Source organism: Echeneis naucrates, chromosome 14, assembly GCF_900963305.1.
Source record: "Echeneis naucrates chromosome 14, fEcheNa1.1, whole genome shotgun sequence".
Classification (NCBI taxonomy): domain Eukaryota; kingdom Metazoa; phylum Chordata; class Actinopteri; order Carangiformes; family Echeneidae; genus Echeneis; species Echeneis naucrates.
The window spans coordinates 4,737,330-4,756,866 of NC_042524.1; the positions used below are offsets into that span (position 1 = coordinate 4,737,330).

General features: G+C 43.9%; 1 protein-coding gene across 1 annotated transcript in view; it reads left to right on the forward strand.

Annotated features, from left to right (window-relative positions):
- Positions 1-18,007, forward strand: part of dchs1b (dachsous cadherin-related 1b) — a 79,253-nt gene extending 61,246 nt beyond the window's left edge. The window contains exons 8-29 of the mRNA XM_029519317.1: positions 149-1,198; positions 1,392-1,579; positions 1,833-1,929; positions 2,078-2,235; positions 4,342-4,782; positions 4,956-5,251; positions 5,338-5,453; positions 7,417-7,656; positions 8,297-8,422; positions 8,548-8,757; positions 9,274-9,530; positions 9,665-9,871; positions 10,003-10,399; positions 10,515-10,628; positions 10,725-10,936; positions 11,046-11,197; positions 11,711-11,841; positions 12,018-12,304; positions 12,827-12,968; positions 13,119-13,290; positions 13,378-13,787; positions 13,903-18,007. Of these exons, the coding sequence (XP_029375177.1) occupies positions 149-1,198; positions 1,392-1,579; positions 1,833-1,929; positions 2,078-2,235; positions 4,342-4,782; positions 4,956-5,251; positions 5,338-5,453; positions 7,417-7,656; positions 8,297-8,422; positions 8,548-8,757; positions 9,274-9,530; positions 9,665-9,871; positions 10,003-10,399; positions 10,515-10,628; positions 10,725-10,936; positions 11,046-11,197; positions 11,711-11,841; positions 12,018-12,304; positions 12,827-12,968; positions 13,119-13,290; positions 13,378-13,787; positions 13,903-15,950 (7,451 nt within the window). The 3' untranslated portion in view covers positions 15,951-18,007. The remainder of the gene's footprint in view (positions 1-148; positions 1,199-1,391; positions 1,580-1,832; positions 1,930-2,077; positions 2,236-4,341; positions 4,783-4,955; positions 5,252-5,337; positions 5,454-7,416; positions 7,657-8,296; positions 8,423-8,547; positions 8,758-9,273; positions 9,531-9,664; positions 9,872-10,002; positions 10,400-10,514; positions 10,629-10,724; positions 10,937-11,045; positions 11,198-11,710; positions 11,842-12,017; positions 12,305-12,826; positions 12,969-13,118; positions 13,291-13,377; positions 13,788-13,902) is intronic.
- Positions 18,008-19,537: the final 1,530 nt, after the last annotated feature.

A 19,537-nucleotide genomic window follows, 5' to 3' on the forward strand; every position in this document is an offset into this window, starting at 1 on the left:
ATAACTTTTTTTAACCATTGTTTGAAAAAAACAAGGATTGAATGTGTCCACTCTCTGAAATGTAACTATTTGCTGCTTTCTTCATTTCTGATTTTCACATACACTTCAAGTTCAGTACCAACCAAACTGTGACATCCTTTTTTTTTAGGTGCCTCCAAAGATATCTTCTATTCCATCTCCTCTGGGGACCCTGATGGCTACTTCACAGTCGACAGTGCTTCTGGCACCATTCGCACCGCCCTTCCTTTGGACCATGAGACCTGCACAAGCCTTCACCTGGAGATCCAGGCACGCTCAGGCTCCCCTCCAGCTTACGGAACCAGCCGGGTACACATAACTATCTCAGACATCAATGACAATGCCCCCACCTTCCTCCCCTCATCATCAGAGTCTCTCCTCTTGCCTGAGATCACCAAAATGGGGACTGTTATCTATCGCATTCAGGCCAGTGACAAGGATTCTGGTCATAATGGCCAGCTCAGCTTTGATCTGGTGTCTGCTGGGGCGGCAGGCAGCAGTGGCCAGAGGACGTTTGGCGTTGACCGGGGAAGCGGGGAGGTACGTCTGATTGGGAGCCTGTCGTACGAAAATGTCCCACGCTATGACCTTCAGGTGGTCGCCAAGGATGGCGGAGCGCCTCAGCTTAGCTCCACCTTCACTCTTGTGGTCCACATCCAAGCACAGGACGCACAAGGCCCCAACTTTGACACCCTGACTTACCGCGTGGAGCTACGGGAAAACACACCTCTCAACACGCATTTCCTGCAGGTTCGGGCACTAAACAGAGAGGCCTCCGGGAATGGCGGAAGCTCCTCATCGCCCTCTATTTCCTACCGCCTGAGGCCTGATGGTGACGCTGCTGGATTTGGCATCATGCCAGATAGTGGTTGGCTGTTTGTGCGTAGCTCTCTGGACAGAGAGGTCAAAGATATGTACTTGTTGACCGTCCTGGCCACCTCAGGCCCGGGAGGGGTAGGCAGGACCGGCAGTGCCACAGTCAGAGTGACAGTGACGGATGAAAATGACAATTCGCCCAGACTGAGCCAGGAGAGGGTGTTTCTGGCTGTCAAAGAGAATCTGCTAGCAGGGACAGGCTTTGGCAGGGTGTCTGCCACGGACAGAGACGCAGGACTAAATGCTCGCCTCACCTACCGACTGCTGCACCCTGACAGACACTTTCAGATCAACTCCCAAACAGGTGAAGATAAACACCTTGACTTTTGTGGATTAAATGGAATTAATGTAGTCAAATTAACTCTAGACGCCAGCTTGATTTATCTTAATGAATGAATGATTTGGCTTTTGGGCAAATCAATTAACATGATAATTTATATCTAACTTTTGCAGGTAATGAAACTGAAGGCTCAATTGGTGTTCTCCTTTTCCCTCAGGTGAGATCAGCACTCGCCTTGCTCTGGACCGCGAGCAGCAGTCCAGTTACCAGCTTGTTGTAGCCGTACAGGATGGGGGCACGCCACCGCGCAGCGCCACTGGAACCGCTCACATCACCGTGCTGGATGAAAATGACCACGCCCCCAGATTCACTCATGCCAGTCCAGACAGAGAGCTGCTCCTTCAGGTGAGAATGACATTACATAGATCGGACGGGACAGAAAGAAATCCAGCTACTTTGGGAGATGAATATTGAATAATGGTAAAGGCTGCAGCAGGTTTCAGCTTCACCTCTGTGCACACTGGAGCACCAACACACATCAGCTCTCTAATCAAGCATGAGCAACAATTCTCTGCTTCTCTTCACAATAACAGATAGAAACAACAGAAAGATGTTAAATATAGACATTAATATGAGTAAAAATGCTTCTCACTTGTAGGTGATGGAGGGTCTACCTTCTGGGACAGTCGTAGGGACGTTGATAGCTAAAGACCCGGACGAGGGGGAGAATGGGACAGTTTACTACTCTTTATCGGGTGAGTGTCGTTAATTCTCTGAAGTTTCTAAATTGTAATCAGCTCTCTCAGCCATGGCTTTATACAGTTAGTACACTATGGCTGTATGTATTTCATCGTTATTCCTCTTACTTTGAGCTGACGTCCCCTTTTATTGCGTCCTCTGAAGGCCCCCGAGCAGAGCGTTTCTCCCTCAATCCGAACAGCGGCGAGCTGAGAACGGCTTCCCCTCTGAGATGGTCAGAGCGAGCCGAATATGCCTTCACTGTGACTGCTGCCGACCATGGCACGCCAGGCCTCAGCTCCACCTGCCAGCTACGCATACAGGTAAAGATAATCTGTGCATTTCCCAACCTACGGCTGCATGCACAGGCAGCACGCAACAAATTCGTTGCCTCTGAGAAACGCTTTCATGTCATTCTGTAGCTTCAAACAATTGGACAATTTGGCAACCAAGCCTAAAACTGTCACATTTTCACATTACCTCAGTCTTTTTACATTCCTTGCTGCGAGTCATTTCCTCAAAACTGTGCACAAAGTGAACAGTATAACTGTCAAAGGAATTGAAGAAGAAGTAAATATGAGAAGGAGAGAAACCGATCCTGGGCCTGCACAAACAAAAGTCATCTATCCAATCTAGTGTGTGTTTCCTGCTCCAGAGGTTAGTAGGGTAACCAAAACCCAAGGTGAGAAGCCCCGAGCTGCAGGAGGAAGCTGGTCTTGACTGATTTATTATTCTGAACTTTCTGTAGGAGGGTCAATCCTGCCTAACAACATACAATATCAGGAATTCAACATCAGGAAAGAAAACGGGTCTGCCATGGCGGCATGTAGCCAGAGAAGGGTGGTGGTTCGCTTTGACTATGGAGCTTTGAGCTCTGTGATTTCGGAGAGGAAAAGGATGCTAATTACCGCAGGAGAACTCGCCTTAGATGTTACTTGCACCCTGCCTGTGCGACACTGAGATTAGACAGAGGGGAAACAGGCACCTTGGAATCAAATGCTCCCAGATGAGATTTGATGAGAGCCAGCTGCATCAAATCACACAAAGAGAAAGGGAATACACCACTATACGGTAGCATGCAGCGATACATGCACGCACACAGAAATTCTCGCTGTAACGGCACATTCAAATGCTCTCATGAGGTAACATTCCCACATAATGATTTTGAGATAACATTTCAAATAGCTGTGGGTGAAATCAGACACGGGGAAAGTGTTGTACACAAGCGCTTTAGTGCTTATGCTAGCTGGTAAAAAGCATTGGGGAAGGCTAAGGGGAAAAGTACAGGTGGTACAGCACTGCACAGTTTCTGGCTGTGTCTGGTAAAGCATTACATAAAAAATAAAATAAAATGTACTGGTCCAAATAAGAATGATAATTCAAGAAACACCTGCAGTATAAACACAACACAGACTTCAAATAAATGCAGTCAATTCATGCTGAATCTCGCTTTAATTTCAAACTCCTGCTCCTTTTGTTTTGTTGTGGATCGTCACTGGCTTGGTCCATCAAAACAATGACACATAAAACAAAAAAAAGTTTGTTTTCCATCTTTTTGGTTAAAAGAATATGGTATGTAGCATAGTTGTGCTGCAAATGTCTGCAAAGAGTTTCTTTTTAGTCAGGACATGAGGCTTAATGATTCTCTTCTTCTAGGTTTCATGCTGTTCATGCTTGACTCAGACACCAGAAAGATGCAATTCATTGCAAGACTCTTGGTAACGAAAGCAAAGTATGGTGTGTGTATTGATTTCTGTTTTGATGATGAAACCAGACCGAATCTGCTTATGTTTGCTGTCTCCAGAGTTCTTTGATCTGTCCCAGAGCAATACTGAACCCTGCAACTCGCTCGAAGTGGCGAAAGCCCCTGGCACGTATTTGCTTCCTCTCTTACCATGTTGCTGCATATGGAGGCTGCACTTTTTGGCCTCCATTATTTCAACTGGAATATTTGCTGTTTTTCCTCCCATCACACCCGTCCTATTTTGACACGGATCACAGATCCTGACTCTCATCTTGATGCCAGAATGCCGCAGTGTCAAGATATTTACTGGAAAGATGGAACATAATGCCTTCATTGACAATGAAAATGTCTGTGAGGGTTATTACAGTAATAACAACAAAACAGACACAGACTACAGGCCAAGGCTTTGTTTAGGGATGGGCTCATGTGAGAGCCATATAGCTGAATTGCGTCCAGAATAGAAGGAAATAAGATCCACTAACATGCACAGCACAACAATCGCCTTGAAATTATTCTCTCTTACTTACAGTTTTTCTGTATGTATAGGCTGAAAATGATGGAAATGTTTTCACTGAATTCTTTCGCTGTCTTTTGGGATAGAAGGATTATTAAAGGAAAGAATCTCGACGGCTCTTTATTTCCTCACTGAATAGAAAAATTCTGACCTTGGTGTCTTTCCCATCAGGTAATCAGCTCCTCCAAGTCCAGCCCCAAGCCCAATGTGCTCTCGATGACCCTGAACACAGTTGAAGGGATTACCCCCGGCTCCATCATTGGCGATGTCCGCTCCCATGACAAGCACGACTCTGCTATACTGGAAGGCCAAGTGACCTACTTGGTAGTAGGGGGCACAGACCGGGAGGGCACTTTCATGGTGGACCGGCTGAAGGGGGACGTGTACCTGGTGCGTGAGCTGGACTATGAGGAGGGTTCGAAGTACACTCTGCACATTGAGGTGTCTGACTTCTCCCAGGCATTTCCCAGCAGCCACGTGGTGCAGCTGGATATTAATGTGCAGGATAGCAATGATCACACCCCCCAGTTCACAGAAGACCCTGTCACCATTGTGGTCCCAGAGAACATAGAGCCGGGGGCTTCCATATATGCCTTCCAGGCTTTGGATCAGGTGGGGTAAACTATTTCCTTGCTACAGGAGATGTTAAAATATTTGCCACTGACTGATACTTCTTCATTGCAGCTTTGTTGTTGTAATGGATATAATTTCAACCAAATATCATATATCAGCACACAATGGAGCTGCAGCTAACGGTTTTTATTAATTTTTTTATATATAAATAGGATGGTAGTGGACCCAACAGCGAGCTACGCTACTCCATCGAGCACTGTTGGCCCGACACACCTGACCTTCTGACCCTAGACCCCTCCAGTGGAGTCCTGACCCTTGGACAAAAGTTAGATCGTGAATCCACACCCTCCCTCTACCTTGTGGTGCGGGCCACAGATCAGGCGGTGGATCCCTCTCAGAGGCGCTGGGGTTCAGTCACTGCCCGGGTGTTTGTGACAGACGAAAATGACAACGCTCCGGTTTTTAGCTCTCCATCTGCAGTCAGCGTCATGGAGGACCAGCCTGTGGGGTCAGTGGCACGTCCTACAAACTTGAAAATTAGCAAAGGGTTGTTCCGTTTGTTTTTATCTGACATGTTTGTGTTTCTGTTTACAGGTTTGTGATTTTGTACGTGATGGCTCGGGATGAAGATGAAGGTGAAAATGGTCGGGTGTCATACAGAATCCAGATGGGAGACAGTGCTGGTCGCTTCAGTCTGAACCCCAACACTGGTAAGTTTATTTTTTTAGGGTGAGAATACATCATCTGAAAATAATGTTAAAACCAATGATTCACCCTAAATATCCAATTTACACTCCATCACAAGATTAATAGAATTAAATTCATGGAATAATTTCTGGCAGTTACAATTTCATTTTGAATGATTTTACATTGCTGGACTTTTTTTCTGTGCGATTTCATGATTGATGGATAATAAACATCCCACCCAATGAAGCCCCCTGGATGAATAAAACTTTCCAGAGGATTGTAATTATCCACCAAAGTGCTGTGTCTACGGGGTCCCAACTGCTAAAACACTCATAACCCTCATAGCCCTTTTTTACTAGATGATCTTTCAATGCCTTCTAGCAATATGCCACTTGAATAATGCTTTAGTGTTCTTTCCTTGACGGATTTGTTCATGGGAACAGATCTTTATTTGGGCTGGGGATATGGACGGCCTTTGATATCTTATATATGCGAATGTGCAATCTCTCCATCACTGGAGCTGGGTGGTGTGGGCGTGCTCAGCTGTGGCTGAGGTGGGATTAGGAACTGTAAGGCAGACCTTTAATGCAGCTTCCAGATGGAAGAAAGTCTTTACTTCATTACTGTCAAGTGTCTGGTGCATTAGCATGGGCTGAGTTCACTTCTGGTTTGTTTCTCAGAGTGTGCGGTGCTTATGTTTTCAGGCTTATGGTTAATATTAGCTGTAATGGCAGATTAGCAATGAATTGGGAAGACATTTACCAAACTGGCTAGCTAATATAGTGGGTATCATTAGCTTGATTGCTGCTTATAAATTATATGCATGCTCTGCCAATATTACATTTCTGTTATTTTATACTACTGCTGCTTTACTGCCTGTTTTATTAACTATTTCAAAGCTAATGTTTCCTGTATGTCTCCTTGTTCCTTCTATGGCAGATAAAACATTTCATTCATAGTGCTTGGGAACATTGCATATTTTTTATAGTTGAAGTGCTGTATTGAAAAAAAGACTGTCTAGTGAATGATAATATACACATTTTTCTGAAATTCTATATATCTATATCTAGAGCTCTCTAAACAAATTAAGTTTAATGTGATATTGAAGAAAGCTAGTTTAGAGAGCACCTTTATCATTTGACTGATATCAGTGATACTACATTTTCTGCAGGGCCGGATGAAATAGTGCAGTTTGGCTTAAAGACAGGAACAAGCTGAACCTCACAGAAACATCAGAGCCGTAGCCTCACAGAACAGTCAGCACAGGGTGCATATGTTTGGCAAGCTGTGGCATTAATACATTATAAACATCTCCCAAGCACAGCATGCCAGCTAAACTTGTACACTTGTTGTGAACAATGCACACAGTCACATTTCATCATTCCTCTAACATTGGCTGACCCTCTGTGTAGTCATTGTGATGACAAGGGTGTGGGATGTCGACATAAAAGGTAGGAGGGCAACCGGAGCCAGAATCTGAGTGGTGGAAGTCTGATTCGAGGCAATGTGAACTGACTTGATTTACATAAAATACACACACCAGCTAATGCTCCACAGATTTAAAGGCTAAGAGATAGTAATATTATACAGAGAACTGGGAAAAAAAGAAATAACTTAATTTTAGGAGAGGCCACAGGTTGATTTTAGTTGGCAGCTATATAGAGTTTGCCGTCTGGCTGATGAAGCTCTGCAATCCAGTCCGATTCACAATTGAATGCACGGTCAAAATGCCAGAAGTGAATAGCTGGCATGAAGTGACTGCGGTGTCTTGATTACTGTGGAAACTCTCATAAAGCAAAGCTGTAAAGGTTTTTGTTTTACTGATCCTCAAGGACTACAAAAAAATTACACATCCATAAAAACAATCTAAGCACATTTGGACACCAATACGCAAAAGAATTCATATTGAATAGAATAGATTTTTTTAAGTGAAGTAATCAAGGAAAGTTCTTATTTGTTGCTCATTGAATATTTTTCTCTTTCCAGGCTCTCTCTCCATCCTTAAAGCCTTAGACCGCGAAGAACAGGAAGTCTTCAATTTGACCATTGTAGCAGAGGATCATGGGATACCTCAACTATCCACCTCTCAGATGCTGTGTGTGCAGGTGATTGATGTGAATGACGAAGCTCCAGTTTTTCAGCGAGCAGAGTATGAGACCCAGGTGCCGGAAAACCGAGGACCAGGAACAACGGTGCTGACAGTGAGTGCCACCGACAGGGATCAAGGTTGGTTTAATGTTTTGTTTCAATATGTAGCATGAGTAAAGTGAGTTAGCAACAAAGTTAGAGGCATACTGGATGAACGACGAGACCCCAGAAGAATCTGGAGACTTTGAAACAGACTTTTAGCTCATTAAAATCAAATACAATACAATACATTTCACATAATTCCATGCTATACTTACATCTGTATATTCAATGAACACATCCTTGTATTTTAAAAGAATTATGGATCATTCCAGAAGGAAGGATGTAGGACAAGTTCGGGTTATGAAAGCATTAATATTAGAAAGGTTTCAAAATGCAGTGCTGGCAGAATGCCTTAAAAGTCATGGCTGATCTACAGCACGTAAGCCTCCGGCAGGAAGGCCAGAGGTCTAAATGAGAGACATAAACGGTTTTGAGAAACCACACAACTAAAACGAACCACAGCCTCATACTAATGAAAATGTGTGGCTACAGTCATTGTACAGTGCCTTGTGTTTCTGGAGATTTTATTAGGACTTGCTAACGTTTCCATCCAGCTGCGGAGTCGTCATATAATTTCCTCATCACCTTAAAACTTAAAACTGGTTTCTTTGCTTGTTTTGCAGAGTGCCCAGTTTTACTTTACTTTTTTTATCCCTTATTGTGCGTTTTAATACAGGTTCCAATGGCCAAGTGACGTATGGGGGTGTGACAGAGGAAGGCTTTATCATCAACCCGGTGACAGGAGTCATCACCACCACAAAGGAGCTGGACAAAGAGCAACAGGATCACTACACCCTCACTGGTACTATGCTATTTATTGTTTCACATGGCCTTACTTCACCTTTTCTCCACTAACGGAGCTAAAGCTGATTTAACTCCACAGAACACCTGGTCCAAATTCTCATCATCTTAACTTTCTCTTATCAGTGTATGCCAGAGATGGAGGCTTGCCTCCTAACTTTGCCAAGGCGGTTGTTCGCGTGGAGGTGCAGGATGTGAACGATAATGCTCCGGTTTTCGCGAAGCCGTGGTACGGACTGGAGGTTCCAGAGAACCAGGCCGCCGTAGAGCTTTGCTTTCTCAAGGCTACAGACCCTGACTCAGGCCCTGGAGGAGCGCTGGAGTACAGGATTACTGGTGAGAAACAGTGTTGAGTGTCTATCCCAAGTATTTTATATGAATGGATTTAATGAAGGATTTAGTCTACCGCAGTTAGTTTTAATTGCTGTTTTGTGGTGGGACCGCTGTGTGAAATAACAGTGTTATGCAGAAGAAAAAAAACAAAACTTTCCCATTTTTGGATGTTCTTCAGGATGAACGTGGTCACATTTATAGTTTATAGATTCTTGAAAGAGATTTGCATTTGACACTTGGTAGTGATATCTGAAGTGTGCAGAAATAAGATACATGCAAGTGCATTTGGACTGATGTCTTACTTTTGACCTGGGTCATATAAAGGATGAAACCGAGACACACTCCCGACATTCTTCTACTGTGTTTCAAATACAGAGCATTCCTTATTACTGTCTAGAGAATATTCAAACTTTGACTAGAGCGGAGTTGGCATCTGTTCTTTAAACACTAAATCTGTAGGAAATGCTTTAATATTTAAAGATTTTTCTTTCCTCTGCCACATGAACTGCTTTCTTTCAGCGGGGGATCCTAATGGCGACTTCTACCTCGAGGCCAGCACAGGAGCCCTGTTTACGTCACGCAGCCTAGACAGAGAGAAAACGGCAGAATATACTCTGGAGGTGGTGGCCGCAGACCAAGGCAGCCCTGCTCTCAGCACTACTGTCACAGTGGAAGTCAAAGTACTGGATATCAATGACAACAGCCCTGTGTTCGGCAGAAGCAGCTACTCTGTGGAAGTGTCAGAGGATGCCTCCGAAGGCACACTGGTTCTGGAGGTAAGCAGGGATGGGAGTTAAAATGATTAAGTAATAAAAACACGTGCATTTATGTGTTATCTCACTGTCATACTCTGTATCTAATGTCTCAGTGTAACTAATTTATTTATATGACCTTATTCGTCTATTCCCAGGTGTCGGCCACAGATGCTGATGAAGACCTGAATGGAAAAGTTCTGTATTTCTTGAGCCGTGAGACACACGGAGCATTTACTGTCGATGAGAACACTGGTCGGATCACAACCGCAGCACCACTGGATCGGGAAAAATGGGCATCCTATAGCTTTCAGGTTTTTGCCGCCGACCTTTCACCTGCTGCACCCAGAAACGTCTCTGCTCAGGTAAATGAGGTTTGATGGGCTCAGTTGGAAGTGAGCTCGAATTTTTTATCTCGTGTTGGACTTCTGAAAATCTGTATCTCCCTTTATTATTCATTAGGGCTGTAATTCACAATGTGACCTTTTCCTTCTAGGTGACAGTCACCGTTTTGGATGTCAACGACAACACTCCTTTCTTCATCCAGGATCCGCTTGTCATTGAAGTGTCCAGCAGGCGTTCCCAGCGGGTTCTAGCCACCATGAAAGCAGAGGACAAGGACTTTGGAGCCAACGGTTCTGTGTTTTACCGTTTTGCTATGCCAGTGAAGGGTTTCAGCATCAACTCCTTGACTGGGGAGATCCAGGCCACTGAGCCTCTGGAAGATCTGACCCAGGCTCAGAGGACGTTAATTGTGGAGGCCATGGACCAGGGGAGCCCAGCTCAGTCTGCACAGGGTGTGGTGGTGATTTACGTCAAGGAGGTGGACTACAAAGGCATTCGCTTCGCGAGGAACGCCAGAGATGTCAGCATACAAGAGAATGCTGCAAAAGGTTGGCCCTATTTTTCATTTGCCGATTGTTATTTTTAATTGTTCCTTCATATTCTTGTGAAATTTCTTTGCTGTCACAGTTTAGGAGTATTTTTTTCTCTTATTCCCAAACTCAGGCACAGCTGTGGCTCAAGCTCAGGCACAACACCCAGATGGCACCCGTAACGGTATCAACTACAGTCTCTTCAGTGGGAACCGAAAGCAGGCCTTCATCATCAGCTCCTCAACAGGTTAAACACCAAGCTTTCTTGGTCAACTGCAATTTGAAAAACTTGCGTCCACAAGCATCAAAATCTGACCACCTTTTTAATCCCCATTTTCCTCAGGTGAAATCTCGGTTCAGAGCTCCAAAGGTCTGGACTTTGAAGACACCCCCAGACTCCGTCTAGTTGTGAAGGCTGAATCCATATCCTCCACATCTTTCATGGCCATAAACTTGATCCTGCAGGATGTCAACGACAACCTTCCGCGCTTTCAGCTGCAGAATTATGTAGCGTACATGAGAGAAGCTCAGGGTTATGAAATGCCTATCATACAGGTACTTCAAAATATAAGAGCTGCATGATTAACAACTTGCTCTCCTGGCATTTAGCCAAGGGTATAAATAAATTTTCATTTTTCCTTTTTCACCTCCCAACTTTACCCAGGTGGTCGCTGAGGATGTTGATCAGGGCCAAAATGGCCAGGTGACCTACTCCATCCAGTCATCGGTCATGAGTGGCCTGTTCAAGATTGACCCGATGACAGGAAGCATCACCACAGCTGCCATCATGGACCGTGAGATATTTACCCAGACCAAGTGAGAACAGACCTGTGCTTAAATAAGCATTCTATGTGCACATGCTGAGGACTGACACACACTTTACCTGTGATGACTGTTCCTGCATGGAGGTGTCCATAAAAAAAACCCATTACATTTACACACAGGAAACAGATACAAGGGTAAAGTAGATGTAGCACATCATGAATCATATTCACTCTGTTAGTTTCTATTTAGATAGCTGGTGAGGAAGTTGACATAGTCTGCTAAAGATATAAGCGCTATTACAAACTGATATCTGTGTGCCAGATGTATCAAAGCTGCAAATTCTAACTTCTGGAGCGCTCTAAATCAACTACTGTTGACTAACTTTTCATAACAGCTGGTATGTTTTACAACAACATTTGGATGTGTAACTAAAGGTGACCTGTGTAAAACCTGTGCATAGATGTGCTTTGACAGTCCTTTCACATTTTCTCTATCGTCATCAACAATACTGATTGGCGACATAAGAAGACTGTTTGGAAAAACGCCTCTTTTGTCCTTGCACAGGCTGGTCGTTACAGCAACTGACAGAGGAAGTCCAAGACTGGCTGGTTCAGCCACATTAACAGTGATCATTATTGACCAGAATGACAACAGTCCCACTATCCCTTTGCCACAAGAAGTCCGCATCCCAGAGAGTAAGTATGGAGGAAATTTGAGGATTGTTGTGGTTTTTTGCTATGTATTTTATTAAGGTCACTTTCGGGAAATATATGAAATTCACAAAGTAAATGTTGTTACTCTGCAGATCTAAGGATGTTCAGTTAATGAGCAACTAACAGGTTTTTGTTCAATTTCTCTCTCTATCTCTCAGATACACTGATTGGCACAGAGATCACGCTTGTGACGGGTAATGACGTGGACTCCAGTCCTGCCCTGTCCTACTCCTTACAGCTGGACCCGACAGCTTTAGGAAAGTTTGGGATCCACCGCTACAGTGGGGGCATGTCACTCACCGCCCCTCTGGACTTTGAGGAGAAGACGTGGTACACTGTTACAGTCCGAGCCACAGACAGCCAGCATCAAACTGAGGCGAACATTACAATATTGGTGGAGGACATTAATGACAATGCCCCTGCGTTCACCCATGATCTCTACCAGGTAGGATGACTTAAACTAATGCTTTCTTTATGCAGGTGCTTGGATGAGTCTGTTTCTTGCAAAATTATCCTTTTAAAGACATCAGTCTGACATTTATTCATCCCACTAATAACTGTTTTGATGGTTATTTATTTGGTTTAATGCGCATCAAACATACAGTGTACATAAATATGTGTGTATATATATCTTCAAATTTGTGGTGTCTTCATGTCTAGGTTTGATAGGGCATTGAACCTTTAGCAGGCTATTTAATTAAGAGGCAGGAAAATGCATTTGTATACATGCAGAAACACTAAAAGCACATGTGCATTTCACATGTGCATGCAGTGGGGGTGATAAAAGTTAACTACTTAATATTGACTGGGGGAAAGTTAGAGAGGTGAGTGTATTTACTTCTCTGTCCTAGAAAATGTCCTCAACATGAACATTTTATTACAGTATGCATGCGAGCTTTTTTTCCTTTCATTTCCTAATTTTTTGCACAGATGCTCAAGTGTTATTATTTATATCTTTGCTCCCCAGGTATCTCTGCCTGAGCACACACCACCAGGAAGTGCAGTTGTTACAGTAACAGCAACTGACAGGGACTCTGGAGATAATGGAAAGATCACCTACAGAGTAATGTCATCAACACAGGAGGGCTTCTACATTGACGCCAACAACGGTAAGCAACGTTTATTGGCTTCCTGCCTGATTTTTTTTTTTTTTTTTTTTTAGCTCACTAAAAATTTAAAGTACCATCTAAGATATTTCATTTTGTAATTGAAGTCGAAGTACAACATCTGAACTCCCCTTCATTGTCCTTTATGTACAGGAACCCTGTTCATCAGTCACAGAGCCGAGTTTGATCCTGAACGTCCATCAGTCAATATTGTCATTGAAGCCCGTGATGGCGGCTCGCCTCCATTGTCGTCCCTGACCACAGTGCAGCTTCAAATCTCTGACGTTAACGACAACGCCCCTGTGTTCCATCAATCTGAGTACAGGTCAGTCCACATTCATTTAAATGTTGGGTTTGCAGTGGTGTAACCTCATCGGCTGTTCTTACAAATGTAATACTCTTCTGTCTGCAGAGCTACAGTTCCTGAGGACACTATTCCAGGGTCAACAGTGTTGACGTTTGAGGCCTTTGACAGCGACCTCTCACGAGAAAACTGCGGCTTTGACTTTGCTATTGCCAATGGAAATGTAGGAAATGTCTTCCAGATTGAAAGCAGCGTGCGCTTCCTGGAAGGGCGGGGCTTTCAAACCGTTGGGACTCTGCTGTTGGCTGAGGGACTTGACTTTGAAACCAAGCCACTTTACAACCTCACTGTGGTTGTTTCTGACCGTGGCGTGCCCCAAAGGAGCTCCAGTGTTGCTGCGGTGATAAACATCGGTGACGTAAATGATAACCCTCCAGTGTTCAGCAGAGCAGAGTATACCGTGTCGCTGAGTGAGGGAGCTGCTGCAGGGACTGAAATCATACGGCTGACTGCAACTGGTGGGCAAAAGTTGTCTCTTGTTGTCTAGAAATCGAATTCTCTCAGAATTTCTCCATGATAATTTCTTACATTTTTTCTCAGTTAATTCATTGTGCTCTGTTTTCTCTCCGTCAGACCCAGACTCAGCTCCCAATGCTGAGGTCCAGTACACTATCAGCTCTGGCGATGAGGTCAACCTGTTTACCATCAACCAGTGGACCGGAGCCTTGCGGCTTCAGAGAGCACTCGATCGTGAGCACCAGTCCACGCATATTGTCATCATTCAGGCCTCAGATGGACAGGGACACTTTGCCCTTGCTCCAGTTGTTGTTGAAGTCAAAGACATCAATGACAATCATCCATTCTTCCCCGTAGAAGTCCTGACAGCTAGTATCAGAGAAAACCAACCAGCAAACTCGGCTGTGACTGTTCTCCATGCCATAGACCATGACACAGGAGTTTTTGGCCAGCTAAAATACTACATGGTGGAGCGGCCCAGGGCAGGAAGAGACAGTTTCACAGTGGACCAGAACTCAGGAGAAATCCGAAGCAAAATTCCCTTTGACTTCGAGAAGGTCAACTCTTTTAACTTTGTAGCACTCGCGGTAGATTCAGGCAATCACTCAGCCACTGTGACTGTACAGGTCTTTGTCACGGGTGAGGATGAGTACGATCCAGTCTTCACATCTTCTGATTTCACCTTTGAAGTCCCAGAAGGAGCCAAGAAAGGCCAGAGCATTGGCCAAGTCCAAGCAAATGATGAGGATGGAGGGGTCGATGGTATCGTCCTCTATTCTCTTCCCACCAGCTCTCCATACTTTGATGTAAACAAAACAACTGGGGCGATTTTTCTAAAGTTGGACAGTTCAGGCACCAGCAGCAGCAGTGGGTCCGGCCGAGCCAAAAGGGAAACCAGACTGATGACTCTTGATGTTAAAGCTCACAGTCCTCTTGATGAGTCTCGCACCTCCACAGCCCAAGTCTCCATTGACGTCACAAACACCAATTTTGGCCTGGCTCCTGATGTCAACATTCTCCTGATTAGCATCATCGCTGTATCTCTTGGTTTCATTGTGTTGCTTGTGGTCATGGCTGTAGTGGTGTTCCTGGTCAAATCACGCCGGAGAAAGAAAGGACAAGATGCAGGCAACCGATCCGCTGCCTCTGGAACTGCGCTACAGAAACTGGATGATTGCAGCTCAGGAACTGGAGGAGAGAGGATCTACCACCAGGCCTTGCCAGGCTATGCAGGAGATCAGGGTGGGGCAGGTGGTGGTCCCTACACTAGAGGAGGCTCTTTGGATCCCTCTCACTCCAGCGGAAGAGGATCAGCTGAGGCAGCGGAGGATGATGAGATCAGGATGATAAACGAATACCCCCGTGTCGCCTCCATCACTTCATCCATGCAGGAGCACATCTCAGCCAGAGGACCAGACTCTGGAATTCAGCAGGATGCCGACCAGCTCTCAGATATCTCCTGTGAACCTGCAGCTTTGGAGGGCAGCACCTGGTTCAAAGGAAAGAAACTGGGAGGTAGTCTCAGCGGGACCTTACTCTCTGGCCAACTCCCAGTCTATAGGGATGAGGGAGGCGGGTACCTGGGGGTAGGCCGAGGCCTTAACATTTCCCTGCCTAAAGATTATGCATTCCCTGAGGATGGTAAGCCTTCAGTAGATGGATCCCTCACAGCGATCGTTGCCAGTGATGAGGAGCTCCGTGGAAGCTATAACTGGGATTACCTGCTCAACTGGTGCCCGCAGTTCCAGCCTCTGGCCAATGTCTTCACGGAGATCGCCAGGCTGAAAGACGAAACTGCACAGCAGAGCCAGAACCCTCGCCAGCCCTTTCAGCCAAAGCCCAAAATGGATCCAAAGCCTAGAATCGATCCTCCACCTCTCATCACATCAGTAGCCCACCCAGGTGCCATGTCAGTTCCACCCAAAGTCCCTGTAATCGGACGGACATTCCCCCACTTGGCCTCACTCCGTAGGTCTCCTATCAGTCACGAGGGATCCATTTCTTCTGCAGCAATGTCCCCCAGCTTCTCCCCCTCTCTTTCCCCTCTGGCTGCTCGTTCTCCGGCTGTTTCTCCCTTTGGAGTCAACCAAGGGCCCTCGGCATCCATGATCAGCACCAGAGAGCCCTCACTGGATCAGAGTCCAGATCATGAGATGAGAATATGATGGAAAGATTAGAAAACTATCAAAGGAAGGACTTTAAAACAGACCACCTAAACATGGCATGATACAGCATTCTACTGGCTGTTCTTTTTCATGGAACTTAAGAAGGCAAGTGGAGATGTCAGTTGTACTGTCATTCTCAGAAATCATTGCTTTCATTGTAAGAATATAGTTTTTACAAATCCAGCGTTTGACCACAGGAATTCTGGACAATGAGCACTGCCGCAAAAACATACTCTACCTTCTTCTGTTGGAATATGTGCATTCTTTGAAGCACTTCCGATGGTCAGCAGTGCTACACAAACAAGGTGGAACATGTGCCTAGGTTGACAGGACCAGCCCACTCTTTCACAGTGACGCAGGTCTCGATGAACTGATTAGGGTTAAGAGGAAAACTGACCTCTTCATGGGAATGTGCATTCACCGTGCCCTGCAGTCAGAGATCCCTTAGTGTGTATATAGATAAATGTGTAGTTTTCGTGTTACCTCGCTGGCTGGCCAGAGAGTCAAGGACCTTGTTCCTCTCTTTGTGTCTGTGGACATTTTTACACTCCAGTATTAAACTCATCTGGTGGCTGCTTCTTTTAAAAATGGCCACTGGGCGTGTATGTGGACGTATGTGAATCTCATGGACAGACAGACTGTGTGTGTTCTCAAAGACACTGATTCATTTAATTGCTGATGCACCACACAGTGTAAGAGCAATGGAGATTGTTGTTTTCCTCACCCATTTAGGTGACACATCTTTTGATTTCACTTTTATTTTTTATATATTTTTATATGAAATTATGATTTCAAATTTCCAGAAATGCCATTATTCCACATGGAGAGGTTATTGGTTTGTGTATTTGCATATATGTATATTTGTATGTATGCAGACAACATAATGTACTGTATGTGTCTCCTAGGTTTTTAGAATGTCTTGTGACAGTTCTGTTGTGAGTGAGAAGGAGGCATTTGTGTTTGAGTATTATTTATATGAACAGAAGACTTGCTGCCCCATTTCAACAGTAGGAAATTGAGTGCAGCTCACACTATGCTGCGTTGTTAGCTTTTTTCTTTTTCTTTTTTTTTTTTTTTGTCAAATTGTAGATCATTCAAAATCCAAAACAGCAACTGGATGAAAACCTGTGAAGCAATCTATACGCCTGCCTCTCCAGCAGCTCAGCACTCTTTTGTGTGTAGTTGTGCACAACGGCACACCCCCTTTGTTTTTCAGGGACGGCTCAGTTTGCTGATCACCTCTGTGTCTTTGAAAAAAAGTGCTTCCTAAAGTCAGCGAGATCAGACATTGTCTTAAATGCATTTTACTGTGAAGTTGTTCATCTCAGCACAACAAAAATAGCATGCAGTGCACAGCCCAGCATTGTCATAGAAGGAAAATGGCACAGATTGGACAAAGTTAACGCACGAGTCAGACAAGTGGGAAGCAGAAGCCTGAATGCATGAGCCCTGATGAATGTACACAGATTTAGCAACCAGTGCACTATTTATTTCCAAACCCTTTGCTATGTGCATTGTATTTCCATGATTCACACATGAAGGTTGTCACTGGGATGATGAGGTGTTTTCAGGTTGCACGTGTTTAACTCATCCTCTGCATCTTCTTTCTTTACTCTCACCATTCAGAGCCAGATTTAACAATCTGGTTGTGTAGCAAGAGGCAAAAGGCTTTATAAATGTCGTTTTCATTCTTTCATGTATTTAACCTTCAGGCCTGTTTTTCAAAGTTTTTTGAGTAATTGCAGATTGGATGTCCTCTTTTTTCCAACAGATGGCTTCTACCTCTGTTTTTCATTCATTTTAACTTTACATATCGCCTCATGCAAAGCAGGCACTGGTTCAGCTCCTGTAAGAGCTACACATGATATGAGCCCAACTCCAGCACAACATGTTCATGCCTCATAATCATGCTGTCTTAGAAACGTTTCTGTATTGGAGGACCTTCATTCCAAGTTCAGTTTGAGATAAGTTCCAGTGACTGATCAGTGGAGCAATGGCAGAAAAAAAAAGTGCTGTACATGTATTTAAAGCAAATAATAAATTCCTACTGATCTCTTTTGACAAACTCCAGTGAGACTGTCTTTTTTCAGAATTCAACACAAGACTGTGAGTGAGGAAATTAATAACAAAGGCAGACTGGCAGACACGAAGACAACAAACCTTATTAGCCTTATGTTGCTACCTTATGACAACACTTTATAAGTGCAGTGGACAAGGAGACAGAAAAAAATCACCTAGCAGTATGACTGTCGAGGAGCGTGTGTTTTCAGGATGTTAGAAACCAAGATATACAATAAAATTAGGACTCAATTGGACATTTACAAACAGCAAAATGTATTATATACAGAATATTAATGTAAGGTTTTGAGTTTTTTTGCACTGAACTCCTGGCTTCACAAAATATTGTGACATATTAACAGACCATGTACTCACTGTATGACATTTGATTATACTTCTATTTTCCTAAATTGTTACAATGTATTCTGATCTCCCATCCTGAAGAATGCTCACTAACAACAATATCCATTCACATGTTTCTTATAAACAACTATTTTTGGGAAAGTTTTGTGAGAAAAGTTTTTTTTTTTTTTTTTTCTCACAGCATAGAGTAAAGTTTGGCCAATCGTGGCATTACAAAAACCTGAGCTGAAATTGCCAACATCCAGTCAACAGTGGATTCAGTTCTTTGAGCTCATATAAAGGCATTTCATGTTGACATAGCTGAATAATTACAAAATGTTTATTTCATATGGAGCACAGACATGTTTGCATAGCTGCTGGGGATTTCTGCCTCATTTGGTCATCACACACAATCGTGTATTGTGTTGTGTACAGAAGGAGCTGAGCATACATTTTGACAAGGTGTAAGAAAGAGCCAGAGACAGAAGCTCTTTTTGTGTAAGTGAGACAATCTAGACATTTTGGGAAATGACTGGTGATGATTAATTGCACATTTGAAATGCAAACTATTGTATTTCAGTGTTGACATAATTGTGTATATTCTGAATATTCTCATGTTTGTAGTCTGGAAGTGCAGCTGTATAATTTAGGGGATGGTCGACATACATGTACATTTTTTCTGTACAAAGCTATTGTAGCTCATCTGGCTAATTTAGAAATACATTAACTAAACTATCATCTTGCCAGCGAAGAGAGAGAGAGAAAAAAGAGGTTGCTGCCTTTATTTTTACATTCACCTCAACACAGCTGTGTTTACAGCTTGCTATCCCAAGACCGCTTTTGCAACATGCTCTCTCTCTAACCCCACACAACTCCAAATAATTACAGGCACACACATACAACTGCACACACAAACTTAAGAGGCTACTACACAATGACACACATGGCCCACAACAATCTCCCCAGCTGAATTTGGATTAAGTCCAGCTCCTACAGGCACATACTTGGCAGGTCTTTAGTTTGAAAATCTGGGAGAAATCTGTCCAAAGCAGAAGTCTTGTCCCTGAAGACTTCAAGGCCAAATATGAAACCCTTTGTATAGTATAATATTTATGTGTGTGTGTGTGTGTGCTTTGTTATGACATATTGCAAAGGTAACCTTCAAGACAACTGGAAAGACATAATTG